Here is a 15405-nt window from a genome sequence, read left to right as displayed (position 1 = left end):
GATGGTTGAGTGTGTTGTTGGTTATTTACCGGTGATGACCTCCTCTGTATTTGAGATGAATACTGCACCTCAGGTGAGGTGCAGTACCCTGTGGCGCCTGAAGCCGCAGGGGCGCCACACATGCATTTCCTTCTCCCAGCAAAGTCTATGAGATTTTGATTTTGCTGTCCACACTGGGCATCTTTTGTTGGCTGCATCTTGGCTGCGTTTTTGAAGATGCACCCAAGATGCAGCATGTCAATTATTTCTGCGTTTTTCCAGCATTTTTGAGCCCTTCTATTCAATAGATTTGACTTAAAAACACATTGGGAAAAATGCAGTAAAAACGTTGTAAAAACGCAATGCGGTTTTGGTGCGTTTTTGCCGCGGTTTTGCCATGCATTTTTGGTGTATTTTTGATGCACTCAAGAAGATGCACTGACAAAAAGATGCCCCGTGTGAACATAGCCTCAGAGACAGCCGCGAGCCACATATCACAGTCCCGCGAGCCACATATAGCTCTAGAACCACAGGTTGGGGACTCCTGTTATAAGAGATCTCAAAATAGATGTATTTATATACAAGGGTCATAGATATCTTTAAATCATATTAGGCTGCATATAAAAGTGTCCATATAGTAAAGTTGCTCCCTAGCAAACTTAGCTTTAGGTGTGCCAAGATGATATATTGTCAAGATGAGTTCATGGCTCCAGCGTGGATGTATAGCCACCAGTGCAGTAGATGGCTGCTATGTGGGGACAGCATTTGAGCCTGATTTTGCTGTCTTCAGTCTAAATCTACAATGTACACATTCTAATAAGCACAAAGGCTGTGTCCGCACTTTGCGTTTCCACCTGCGTTTCCGCAGCGTTTTGAGCAGCAGCGTTTTGATTTTCCATAATAGTCTATGGAAAAGGATAATTTTCCGTCCGCACTTTGCGTTTTAAATGCTGCGTTTAATTTGCATAAATTGTGGCAAAAGCCATGTGTTCAAAGAAGCAGCATGTCAATTGTTTTTGCCATTTCTGCAGCATTTTGATAACATTGAAGTCAATGAGAAATGTGAAAACGCAAGCAAAATTAAAATTCCAGTGTTTTACCTGCTTTTTGGGTGCAGAAAACATGCGTTGTGGACTAAATAAACGCATGATTTTTTTTACATCAAAATAAAGATTTGATATGTTCCTTTACACACACACATAGTCCGAAAATGAAATTAATGAAAAATATTAATTTATTGCGATTTTACCTCTAAATAGTAAAAAAAACGCTATAATTATATGAAATATAACTATTTTCTTTATATTTTTATAAATTATATTCGTGGCCCTTTCTTTTCCTCTTTTTTCATTATGTTTGACTGTTTAAACTTTATTTAGCAGTGTCTTTCTGTTCAGAACGCATATGTCAAAACGCTATTGAAAAATATGTAAAAAGCGCTAAAAACGCACCTAAAACGAGGTAAATATGCATGCATTTTTAGCACTATTTTATGGTCAAAAGCAACTTTGGGCACAATCAATTACTGCCAGAGGGTGCATTTGGAACTGCAAGTAGGACGACGCAAAGTGCGGACACAGCCAAAGAAAGCATTGCAAAAACAGGTGTATTCAAACTTTTAATCAGTAATGTCTAGGTATGCCAATTGAGAGCTAGCTTGATTAGGCTTATAAGATACTGTGAGTAATATATGGACACCTCTTAACGCTATTGACTACATTTTAACATGGCCAAACATTTGTTCTTACTGGAGTTTAGCAACTGGCTGCTGGTTATTACCCACTTTCCACGAAAAATAATTAGATGCTCCTTTACATTGATTATGTGGGATGGAGGGAAAAAACCTGTCTGCCAAACACTCATTTGGCCAACTTTTTTCGAAGATACTTGGGCCTAGTTAGATTTAAAATAACTAGGTTTTTACAGTCATATGAAAAGTTTGGGCACCCCTATTAATGTGAACCTTTTTTCTTTATAACAATTTGAGTTTTTTCAGCAGCTATTTCAGTCTCATATATCTAATAACTGATGTACTGAGTAATATTTCTGGAGTGAAATGATGTTTATTGTACTAACAGAAAATGTGCAATCTGCATTTAAACTAAATTTGATAGGTGCATAAGTATTGGCACCTCAACATAAAAGTGATATTAATATTTTGTAGATCCTCCTTTTGCAAAAATAACAGCCTCTAGTCGCTTCCTGTAGCTTTTAATGAGTTCCTGGATCCTGGATGAAGGTATATTTGATCATTCCTGTTTACAAAACAATTCCAGTTCAGGTAAGTTTGATGGTTGCTGAGCATGGACAGCCGCTTCACATCATCCCACAGATGTTCAATGATATTCAGGTCTGGGGACTGGGATGGCCATTCCAGAACATTGTAATTGTTCCTCTGCATGAATGCCTGAGTGATTTGGAGCGGTGTTTTGGATCATTGTGTTGCTGAAATATCCATCCCCTGCGTAACTTCAACTTCGTCACTGATTCTTGCACATTATTGTCAAGAATCTGCTGATACTGAGTTGAATCCATGCGACCCTCAACTTTACCAAGATTCCCGGTGCCGGCATTGGCCACACAGCCCCAAAGCATGATGGAACCTCAACCAAATTTTACTGTGGGTAGCAAGTGCTTTTCTTGGAATGCCGTGTTTTTTTTGCCTCCATGCATAACGCCTTTTTGTATGACCAAACAACTCAATCTTTGTTTCATTAGTCCACAGGACCTTCTTCCAAAATGTAACTGGCTTGTCCAAATATGCTTTTGCATACCTCAGGAGACTCTGTTTGTGGCGTGCTTGCAGAAACGGCTTCTTTCGCATCACTCTCCCATACAGCGTCTCCTTGTGCAAAGTGCGCTGTAGTGTTTACCGATGCACATTGAAACCATCTGCAGCAAGATGATGCTGCAGGTCTTTGGAGGTGGTCTGTGGATTGTCCTTGACTGTTTTCACCATTCTTCTCTGTTTTCTGATATTTTTCTTGGCCTGCCACTTCTGGGCTTAACAAGAACTGTACCTGTGCTCTTCCATTTCCTTACTATGTTCCTCACAGTGGAAACTGACAGTTTAAATCTCTGAGACAACTTTTTGTATCCTTCCCCTGAACAACTATGTTGAATAATCTTTGTTTTCAAATCATTTGAGAGTTGTTTTGAGGAGCCCATGATGCCACTCTTCATAGGAGATTCACATAGGAGAACAACTTGCAAGTGGCCACCTTAAATACCTTTTCTCATGATTGGATACACCTGCCTATGAAGTTCAAAGCTCAATGAGGTTACAAAACCAATATAGTGCGTCCGTAAGTCAGTAAAAAGTAGTTAGGAGTGTTCAAATCAAGAAATTGATAAGGGTGCCCATACTTTTGCACCGGTCAAATTTTGTTTAAATGCGGATTGCACATTTTCTGTTAGTACAATAAACCTCATTTCAATCCAGAAATATTACTGAGTTCATCAGTTATTAGATATATGAAACTGAAATAGCTGCTGCAAAAACCCAAATTGTTATAAAGAAAAAAGGTTAACATTAATAGGGGTGCCCAAACTTTTTCATATGACTGTATAAATGAAAGCTCAATATGTTGCAGTCTTGATCTATGACTTCAGTTATGTCTTAAATTAATGATGTGAGTTTTTCAATATCAGTAAACTACCTACTTTTCAGTGTTTGTATATTAGATATGTCCTATATAATCACAGGTGCCTCCAAAATATCTTATGGCCTTTAGAGAATCAAAAACTCATTGATGTGTTTGTACAAAACATTCAAAGTTTTTTCTTACTAAGTTCTGTCATCTTCTTGCAGTATTTAGGATGCATAGAAGTTTTACGCTCCATGAGGTCTCTCGATTTTAATACAAGAACACAGATAACAAGGTAGGACAAGTTTTTATTTTGACTTTATGATTCAAAAAACTACTTTTTACGTCTAGTGTAGAAATTTAACTTAATGTAACCTTTACGTATTTGATTGATTGTATTTGATAATTGTTTCCTAAATCTAGTAAATTGAAAATTAAATTATTTCTTAACGGTATTTTCACAAGAATATATTATTTGATATTGTATGTTTTTCAAAGGTTTAAAGTGTAACTGATTGCATGTCAGACAATAAAATAAAAGGAATTGTAGAAAAAAACAGATTCATACTGCAATATAGGGTTAAAAAACAATTATGGCATCTGTAGGTTCCTTTACTAATTTTGGTTTTGGGTCTTTTTTTTATACATGACCAAACAGCTTATACGCTTTAATGGTAATAACTCTTTTTTATGTTAAAAAACACCTTTGGTTAAGCCAGATAAAATAATGGATTCTATCTAACTTACATCAAGTTATGTTTATTTTAGACCAGTTTCGAGAAAATATAATAGAGGGGTATTTGTGCACCCATGTTATAGACAGGTGTCTTGAGGTTTCCATTGGACTAATGACCAAAACCAACAACATCATGGGGAGCTATGACAATGTCAAACTGGGTCAATAGACCTGTGATGGGGCTTGGACTTTTCTGAAATTGGTCTTAAAATGGCCTTAAACACTTAGAAGAATGAATGCATGCAGTTTTCTGTTATTATGGATATTCTTGATCACTGTTTTTATGTTTCTTTTTAATCCTCTTTTTTTCTTTTGTTGACATTCATTTGGGAAATTGGCTCATAAACAAACTAAAAAAACCAACAATTAACGGCATGCAATAGTTTGAAAATCCAAAAAAAAAACCCCAGCAAGATGCCGTGAAATTAAGAAAAACACTGTTAATATATACGTTAACAATATATAGCACGGACATTGTAAGACCGACATAATTTCTTGGAATATCTAATAAATAAATCTTGAAATACTCCGAAATTTGTACAAAGCAGCGTCATTAGTGCTTTTATTCTGAGAGAATATTAAATAATATTATTATGACACTAGAAGGTGGCCCGATTCTAACGCATCGGGTATTCTAGAATTTATTGTGTAGTTAATGTATGATTTTTGTTATATATATAGATGTTGTTGTGTGTAGTTGTCAAGTGTTTGTGTAGGGGCTGTAAATGTTCTGGGTGTTGTCTGGGTGGGGGGGGTGAGAGCGGTGTTGTTTGTGTGTTTCATTGTGTGTGTTGCGTTGTTTGTGGAGCGCTGTGTGTCTGCAGTGTTGTCTGTGTGTGGCGCTGTGTGTGTTGCGCAGTTTATGTGGGTGTGGGTGTGGGGTGCGTGTGTGTGTTTTGGGGGGAGGTATGTTTTGTGCAATGTGTGTGTGTTGCGCGGTATGTGCGTATATTTGTGTGTGCCGCGGTGTTTGTGTGTTGTGTGTGTGCGGCGTTGTCTGTGTGTGTGGGTGTCTGTGTAGGGGGGTGTTTGTGGTTCCCAGTGTGTGTGGTGTGTTGTGCGGTGTGTGTGTGGCGGTGTGTGTGTTTTGGGGGGAGGTGTGCACCCCCCATCGTGCTCCATCCCCCATGTTGCACACCCCCATCATGCTCCATCCCCCATGCTGTGCACCCCCCATCGTGTTTCATCCCCCCATTCTAGGCACCCACCATCGTGTTTCATCCCCCCATTCTGGGCACCCCCCATCGTGCTCCATCCCCCCATGCTGCACCCCCCATCGTGCTCCATCCCCCATGCTGCGCATCCCCCATCGTGTTTCAACCTCCCATTCTGGGCACCCCCCATCGTGCTCCATCCCCCATGCTGCACCCCCCATTGTGCTGCATCTCCCATGCTGCGAACCCCCCATCGTGTTTCATCCCCCCATTCTGGGCACCCCCCCATCATGGTCCACCCCCCATGCTGCACCCCCCATCGTGCTGCACCCCCCATGCTTCACCCCCCATCGTGCTCCATCCCCCATGGTGCAAACCCCTCAGAGAGGAGTATAATAGGAGTTTAATGGGAGGAGTAGTCCTGGGGGGAGGTGTACAGGTGCCCAACGTGTGCGGGGGGCGTGGCCTAGCGGCACAGTACGGGGGCGTGGCCTAGCGGCATAGTGGGGGCGTGGCCTAGCGGCATAGTGGGGGGCGTGGCCTAGCGGCATAGTGTGGGGGTGGGGCCTAGCGCCATAGAGTGAGGGGGGCATGGCCTAGCACCATAGAGTGAGAGGGGGCGTGGCCTAGCACCATAGTGTGAGTGGCGTGGCCTAGCGCCATAGTGTGAGGGGTGTGGCCTAGCACCATAGTGTGAGGGGGCGTGGCCTAGCACCATAGTGTGAGGGGGCGTGACCAGGCGTTATAGTGTGAGGGAGCGTGAGCTAGCGCCATAGTGTGAGGGGGCGTGACCTAGTGGGGCCATTACGGGGCGTGGCCTAGCTGCATAGTGTGTGAAGGGGCGTGGCCTAGCGGCATAGTGAGGGGGCGTGGCCTAGTGGGATAGTGTGAGGGGGCGTGGCCTAGCGCCATAGTGTGAGCGGCATGGCCTAGCGGCACAGTGTCAGGGGCGTGGCCTAGCGGCACCGCGTGAGGGGCGTGGCCTAGCGGCATAGTGCGGAGGCGTGGCCTAGCGGCATAGTGTGAGGGGCATAACCTAGCAACACCGCGTGAAGGGCGTGGCCTAGCGGCACAGCATGATGGGGCGTGGCCTAGTGGCACCGCGTGCGGGGGTGTGGCCTGGCCAAACGGCCAATCCATGTGGGGGCGGGGCCAGGCCGAGCCCAGCGGCCAATCCGTGTGGGGGGCAGGGCCAGGCCGAGCCCAGCGGCCAATCCGACGGTTGTCACTGTAAGGACACAATTTTGGAGCAAGACAGACAGACAGACAGAATAAGGCAATTATATATATAGATTATTGTTTGGTACAAAGGGAAAAAAAATGTTAGATTAATGCCATCTCTCTTTTTTGTAATAGCATATAAGCAATTATTTTTACATTTAACCCATTCATAACAACACAGTGTAAATCACTGGGTAATGAAGTGTCCCTTCTCCTTACTGCCACTTTATGTGATTTTCTTTTTAGATTTTCTAGCTTGGCATTTTCCCAGTACTACATAGCAGCCACTAGAAATCACAGTACAGAGGGAAGACAGAGACTAATGATGGGCGAGTAAGCTTGGCACTACTCGATACTCGATGGAGAGCTGAACTGGCCAATCATTGAGTTCCAGTATGCTCAATATTCAAGTTGAGCCCTTTTAGAGTGTCTGACATGCTGAACATGAGGACCGAGCACCCGAGCATTTTAATGGTGACCCATCACTACTAGAGACACAATTAAGGCCACTTTACACGCAATGACATCGCTAATGAGATATCGCTGGGGTCACGGAATTCGTGACGCACATCCGGCCCCGTTAGTGACGTCCTTACGTGTGACACCTACGAGCGACCGCTAACGATCAGAAATACTCACCAAATCATTGATTGTTGACACATCGTTCCTTTCCCAAATATCGTTGCTCATTTTGGACGCAGATTGTTCATCGTTCCTGAGGCAGCACACATCGCTACGTGTGACACCCCGGGAACGACAAACAACAGCGTTCCTGCGTCCTCCGGCATCGAGGTGTGAGTGACGTGAATGCAACTGCTCTCCGCCCCTCCGCTTCTATTGGTGGCCCGCTGATTGATGTCGCTGTGACGCCACATGAACCGCCCCCTTAAAAAAGAGGTTGTTTGCCGCCCACAGCGACGTCGCTAGGAAGGTAAGTCCGTTTCACGCGTCCTAGTGATATTGTTCGCCACGGGCAGCGATTTGCCCTTGACGCACAAACGATGGGGGCAGGTGCGATCGCAGCATGGCCTTAAGTGTTGGTCCTGATGACATAATAAGCTTGATAGACAATTCATATTGACCTCATTCAGTTTGTGGTAGAAAGAAGCTTTCTCATTGCCTTCAAGTATGTCCCTTTCATTCCTAAAAAGGTTTCCCAGTGTCACACAGCTTCAAGATGTGTCACAAAGGCACAAAAAAAATAAATAAATAAAATAATTTCTGTTCCTATAATCATAAAATCCGTATAGTTTGGTGTAGATATTTATGGTTCCTCATCAAATGAGTGATTGTAAGTCATTTGTCAATTCATTAGGATAGTTTGTAAACCGATCAGTTACCAGGGTAGATCGCTAACTGATCATTTGTTAGGGTACTTCAATTGGTGATTTGTTAGGGTATTTTATTAGTTCATTATCAGAGTAATTAATTCATTATTAGGGTAGTTTATGAAATAATTAATTATTGGTATAATTGATTAGTTGCTGGATTCATTAGTTGATCCGGTTTTAGGGTTTTCCATTATCTATGTAGTTGGTTCTTTATTACAGTCATTCATTGGGGAAAGTAAATAGTAGTCAGTGGATTAGTAATTATATATAGCTTGTTTATGTTACAGCTATGGTTTATTGGTTTGTGTGCTTATTTATATCACATTTATAGTTTATTCTTTATTTAGAAAATTCAAATAAAAAAGGTTTAGAGACAAATTCCATTTGATGAAATGACATATGCTCTCTTGTGACAGTGAAAATGTACAATCAGATGGTGATCAGTTTTTCCAGGATTTTGATGTCAGCCTAATAAAGCCTGTACATCAGGGAACGTCGTGATTGTACAATTCGCTATGGATCTGATTTGATGGTATAATCCTGATTTTTACTTACACCCTCTGTTATTCATGATCTTGCCTGCTTATGCATATATTTGCTCCATTATAGCTTAAACCTTTTGACAGTATAAAGCAGTGCTGTATATAGCTTTGTACTGGCATATTTGTTTTACTCACTTTCTCCCCTGCTGTTCATGTTGGTGTTTTATCAATCACTTTGTCTATACCTTGTTTTTACTTTTAATCTAATAAAAATTATATTTTATGGCTTTTTGTATGTTTTTTTTGGTAATTTTATTCAGGATTAGTGTAGCTGAATACCAGGATATTGACATATCTGAAATTCCAGGTACAGGTGAGGCCGTGTAAGGAGTCACACAGGCTGTACCAAGAGAAATTATGTCCTACTTGCGAATCACAACAATCTGCAACCCCCAGTGTTAATGTTCTTATTAAGGGTATTGGCCTCATCCATTTTTTTATTTCAGCTCTTTAAATTAAAAATTTATTAGAGTGTATAGTTTTCTCAGCAAATATAAATCAGACAATTTTTATTTTTGCAAAGTAACATGTGTGGACTTCAACAATTATATATTAAATTAAAATTAATTTTAATACTTGCAATTGGGTTTATTTAAGAATTGGCCATTCGGTCACACTGCTCCATATAGTCAGTGCTCTTTTCTCTGCAGTGATGACCACAAATGGTTAAGAAATCCTATTCAGAGTTCTTTATCATAATGACAATAGTAAGTGCCCACGAAGCAATGCTGTAGACTTTAGACTGTCTCTATAAAATTAGAACTCTTCTCAGCTTGTTACCAGAGAAATTTCAAGTGGTTATTTTGTATATTAGTTTGTATACGCTACACAAAACTTTCCCATAGATGAATTCTTCCTGAAGGAAGAGAATAAATAGACTGGAACAAAACTGTAAAAGAAGGATTGAAGACACCAGGTTGCCCACCCTATATAGGAACAAATAGCAAAAACATGTGGCATCTCATGTACTAATTTCTCCAAAAGGGGTAAAACCTTTACATTTAAAAAGTAACTACTAGTATAATTATTGTCAAAGTCTTCAGACTCAAAATACATGGCCTTGTGGGACTATTTGAAAAAATCGACTAGCGTCTCATAAACACGTGGAAAGCAGAAATGAGCGAACCCATGGTTCAGTGTTCGGTGTTCCTCCCACATACAGACTTTACAAAAAAAGATAGTTCGGGATTGGAGTTTGGGTGCTTTAAGTATGCTGACCACTTGAGCGAGCATCGCTGTGCTTGTGTACGCTATGTGCTCAGCCCAGTGTGAGCCACTTGTAGTGTTTAAATGGCTCACACTGGGGGTAACAACAGAGTTATCAGGTGTAGTGTGCACTAAAAAAAAAAGGAAGAACCTTGGCCACCCTGCCCCAGAAGTCTTCTGTTTTTGGTTGGCTGCATGTGGGCGTAGACCCAAACTGCCCAATTAGTGACTTGAGGTCAAATCTGGGTCCCAAACTGAACTTTATCTAAAGTCCAGCTAAACCCGCTGAACCAAACTTCCACGGGTTTGCTCATCTCTAGCCTTAATCCTTTCCCAACATTTCAAGAATGTTTACCACATGGTCGGGAACGGATTCCTGAAAAATAAAGTAAACTTATTGCATGGTGATCGTGACCCCACAATTGCCGCCGGGACCTTGATGTAATTTATAGCAGAACTTCCGGTATCACAGCCAGGGACATTCCCGCATCGCCGCTGGTTATTTACACCCCTAGATGTTGTGATCTATAACAATCACAGCATTTAAGTGGCTGGGAAAGGGAGTGCGCTCCCTTTCCCACTTGATTGGCACCACCTCGATGTTATCACGGGGGCCCAATTGTTGCCATGGCAACTTCAGATTGTTATGATGGCAGCTATGCCAGAAGCATGGTCTAAAAAGCTTCTCTCAGTGCAGTACTGACATTTTTATAACAATAATAAAATTTATATTTATATAGTGCATTTAGTGCCATTAGTGCTTTACATACATGAGTAACACTTTCCCCATTGGGGCTCACCATCTAATTTCCCTATCAGTATGTTTTTAGCGTGTGGGAAGAAACCAGATTATCTGGAGGAAACCCACACAAACACATGAAGAACATACAAACTCCTTGCAGATGTTGTCTTTGGAGGGATTTAAATCCAGGACCCCAGCGCTGCACTACTGCAGTGCTAACCACTGGGCCATCATATATAATGTGTTGCAATTCTGTTGCATTGTAATACATTATACCAGAGATATGTAATGTCCCATATGGAGATATGTAATGTCCCATATGGAGACTAAAGCCTGATTTACACGGTACGATCTATCGTGCAATTTCACGATCGGTCGTACCCGCCCCCGTCGTTTTGTGCGTCACAGGCAATTAGTTGCCTGTGGCGCACAAAGTCGTTAACCCCCTGTCACACGCACTTACTTGCTGTGCGACGTCGCTGTGGGCGGCGAACATCCTCTTCCTGAAGGGGGAGGGACGTTCGGCGTCACAGCGACGTCACACAGCCGCCGGCCAATAGAAGCAGAGGGGCGGAGATGAGCGGGACGTCCGCGGCACCCGCCCACCTCCTTCCTTCCGCATAGCTGGCGGGTGCCGCGGGATGCAGGTAAGCTGCTGTTCATCGTTCCCGGGATGTCACACGGAGTGGCGTGTGCTACCCCGGGAGCGATGAGCAACTGGCACCATTTTAATTAAACGAGATTATGAAACCGAGCGACGAGTACACGACTCATGATTTGTGAGCGATACTGCATCACTCGGAGGTGTCACACAGCCCGACGACGCAAGCGATGCCGGATGTGCGTCACAAAAACCGTGACCCCGACGATCTATCGCACGATAGATCGTCTCGTGTCAAGCACCCTTTAGTAAAAAAGTGAAAAAATAGTAAAAATATTTAAAAACAAAACAGAAAATAAAGAATAAAGAAATTGAAAACAATATACCAATAAATAAGTATATTTATGTAAAAATTTAAATAAAGAAAAAAGTAAACACAATTGGTATACCTGTGTCATGAACAACCCAATCTATAAAAGTGCACACTGTAAAAACATAACTAAAAAACAACAAAACTGTGTCTTTTCATCATAGAATGGACAAAAAGGTGGACTAAAACGCAATCAAAAAGTTATATGTAAATATAAATGGTATCGTTGAAAACATCATCTTGTCCCACAAAAAACAAGCCACTTAACAGCTTCGTTAGTGAAAAAAAAAAAAAAAAAAAACTGTAGTTCTCAGAATACAGCAATGGAAAAGCAAAATTGTTTTATTGTGTAAAAGCAGCAAAACATAAAAAAATATAACTGTGGTATCACTGTATGCATACTGACCCGAAGAAATCTTTTTGATTCTGCCTCACAAATAGCGTAATAGAAAGTAAATAAAAAAAGGTATGTGGTCCAAACTGGTACCAATAACAGCTTCACCTCATCCCACACAAAACAAGCTCTCACATAACTCTGTTGGCAGAAAAATAAAAAACTATAGCTTCGAAAATCTGGTGATGCAAAAAACCTTTATTTTGTAAAAAAAAATCCCCAAAAAAACAATTTTAGAATGAAAGTAGCCAAACCTAACAAAACTTTATAAACTGGTATCGCTGTAATCCTACTTACCTGAGGAATAAATCCTTATCACTTATATCGCAATTTGAAGGGTGAAAAAAAAATAAAGCAATTCTTCAACTGCTTTTGATTAGTTTATGCTGCCTCCCTATGATCGCAGTGAGGCTCAGCTCATATTTATCCTGGGCTCTATGCTGAGCACTTATGTTAGGTTTTTTCTTGTAAACCTCTGAAAAACGGGATTCAGACAAAATTCCCATTAGTAAATTCACTGTAATTAGGCAGAGGGAGTCACTTTGAACTCCCGACTGGCCTGTGGTCAGGTAGTGTCGATGTTTTTTACATGTCTTTTTAGGCATGCACAAAAGTGCGTTCATCAACAGTTTTGTGCACGTTTGAAAAGTTGGACACCGCTGAGCAGCGGGCAAACAGAATCAGAGTAACTCTAAAAAGACCCATTATAGTGAATGGATCCATTGGGGGTCTCACCTGAACCATGTATTTCGGAGAACTAGATGGAAACCCAGCATAGAGCACAGGATAAATGTGAACTAATCCAAAATGTTCTTGACCTTAAAGTGCTATAAAATAGCATTCAACTCAACCCTCAAAAAATCAAGTCCACACTAAGGTCTAGCATCTGTTAACAGAAATGTTGGGGGCTTCTATGTTACTGGTAGCACAAAGGCTCTGGAAAAGTGCTATGTCTCCTTTCTGCTGAGAACCACAGTGTGTCTAAACCACAGTTAATGTTAAAGTCTGGCATTTTTTCTAGTGAGGAAGCACACTTAATTTATGGGGTGCAAATCTCCAGAAGCACAAGCTGGGCACAATGTTCAGGCACTATAATGTACTGGGCACAACAAGGGCTTATTTGCCATTTTTAATTCTGGAACATTCACTGTGTTTGACTTTATGGGTGTTTTTCAGAGATTAAATCATCGCTACACCCATAGATGAACTTCCAAAGGAGTGTAATTTAAAAAATTTGGTCACTTGATGGGATTTCTTCTGTTTTGGCACTTAGAGTCTCTGTAAATGTAATCTGCAAACTATTCTTGGAAAATCTATGCTACAAAAATCAAATGGCACTCCTTCCCTCCTGAGCCCTGCTGTAATTCTAAACAGTACTATACCATCACTGTGGGGTATAGCTACAGTCAGGCGAAATTGTATCACACATTATAAAACCTTTTTGACCTATTTTCCTTATGAACATTGGATGTCTGGGGCTAAAACAATATTTTAAGGGTGAACATGTAATTAATTTTTCTTTATCACCCAATAGTTTAAAATTCTGTGACACATCTGTAGTATCAATATGCTCACTGCACCCCTAGATTAATTCATTGAGATTGAGAAGCGTACTTTGTAAAATGGTTTCACTTCGGGATTTCTGCCAATGTGACATGGCACAAGCAAACCATTCCAGGACATACTGCACACCAATATGGCGTGCCTTCCCTTCTGAGCTTTGCACTGTGCCTCAAAAGTAGTTTTCGACTATGGGGTATTTGAGAACTCAGGAGAAAATGCAGAATAAATCATATGGTCCATTTTCTCCTGTTAACCTTGTGAAAATGAAAGATTTGGGGTTAAAGCAACATTTTTGTGTTAAAAATTTAGTTTTTAATTTTCACGGCTTAACATTATAAAATGCTGTGATGTACCTGGAGATTCAAAGTGCTCACCAAAAATCTAGATAAATTCTTTGAAGGGTCTAGTTTAGTAAATAGGGTGACTTGTGGGGGGCCTCCACTGCTTAGGCACATCAGAGGCTCTTCAAATGAGACATAGCGCCCACTAATGATTCCAGCTGATTTTGGGTTCAAAAAGTCAAATGTGCTCCTTCTCTTCCAAGCCCTGCCGTGCACCCAAACAGTAATTTTTCCATCACATATCTGGTATTGGCGTACTCAGTAAAAATTGAACAACAAATTGTACCATGCATTTACTCTTGTTGCCCTTGTGAAAATGCAATATTTACGGCAAAAGTAACATTTTTGTGTGAAAAAGTAAAATTTGTGTTTTTTTCTTTCCACATTGCTTTAGTTCCTGTGAATCACCTGAAGGGTTAATAAACTTCTTGGATGTGGTATTGAGTACCTTGAGTGGTACAGTTCTAGAATAGGGTCACTTTTGGGTATTTCCTGTTATATAGACCTCTCAAAGTCACTTAAAGTGTGATGTGGCTCCGAAAAAAATGGTTTTGTTAATTTTGTTGGAGAAATGAAAAATTGCTGATGAACCCTTCTAACTTGCTAAGATAAAAAGTGATGTTTCAAAAATTGCGCTGATGTAAAGTAGAGATGTGGGAAATGTTATTTATTAACTATTTTGTGAAACATACTGTACCTCTCCGATTTAAGGGCCTAAAACTTCAAATTTTAAAAATTGCGAAATTTTATCAAATAAACTAAAAAAATCAGGCTAAAATTACCATTAGCATGAAGTACAATATTTTATGAAAAAAACATTCTTAGAATCACTGGGATCCATTGAAGTGTTCCAGAGTTATTGTTGTAGTGCCCCACGGGGCAGGTGTTTTTGACCTACTCATAGCCAGGCCGGGGGTGCAGATCCTCTGCGTCGTCACGGGGTGGCTTGGCCCGGTTCCGTTGCCCGAGGTGTACAGGAAGGGAAAGATGGCGGTGCATGGGAGGCAGGAGTGGAGGATGAGGGTGGTAGTCGGAGGTGGAGGACGGGGGTGACGGTTAGGAAAGTCTATTAGGATGATCATGACGCCACCTGTGTTACATGGCCAGGCATGGGCCGCCCCTGTAGGTTGGAAATCATACAGCTTTCTTCTCTATATGTGTGCACGATTCTGCTGACATATCAATGCTGTAGTTTCAATAAATTGTCTATAAAGTTGTATATGGTTGTCTAAAATTATGGCATAGACCATTTTTTCCTGAATTGTCACATACGAGATTCTGTAAACCCTCTGCTGGAAAATTAAAGGACAAGGGACAGGAAAAACTGAGCACGGCAGCCTACTGAGAATCTACCCGAGGGCCAGTTGAAATGACATCACGAGCTATTTGCTGAGTTGTTGAGATAACCAAAATATTTATTATTCCATCATTTTTTATATTCCGTTAGTACATGAATGTGTCTTATGTGTCAGCCCCGTATAGGTATAATGTATCCCTGATGATAGTTGATTGGCAGGGTTCACATGACTTACATGACATACTTATTGGAAGCTCATGATTTATGCCACATTTTGACTTTTGGTTAGGCAAAAAAGCATTCTACAACAATGATTCCTTTACTACACTATTCTATGTAGA

General features: G+C 41.1%; 1 protein-coding gene across 6 annotated transcripts in view; it reads left to right on the top strand.

Moving 5' to 3' along the window:
* The window catches only part of SHC3 (SHC adaptor protein 3), a 172961-nt gene that overhangs the window by 16383 nt on the left and 141173 nt on the right, over nt 1–15405 (top strand). For all 6 annotated transcript variants that reach the window (XM_075318856.1, XM_075318864.1, XM_075318847.1 and 3 more), the window contains one exon: nt 3791–3861. In XM_075318856.1, coding sequence (XP_075174971.1) covers nt 3791–3861 — 71 coding nt within the window. The remainder of the gene's footprint in view (nt 1–3790; nt 3862–15405) is intronic.

The sequence above is a fragment of the Anomaloglossus baeobatrachus genome, chromosome 1 (genome assembly GCF_048569485.1).
Source record: "Anomaloglossus baeobatrachus isolate aAnoBae1 chromosome 1, aAnoBae1.hap1, whole genome shotgun sequence".
Lineage (NCBI taxonomy): Eukaryota > Metazoa > Chordata > Amphibia > Anura > Aromobatidae > Anomaloglossus > Anomaloglossus baeobatrachus.
Note: the sequence above shows the minus strand (reverse complement) of the source record. Positions and strands in the feature narration are given on the sequence as shown.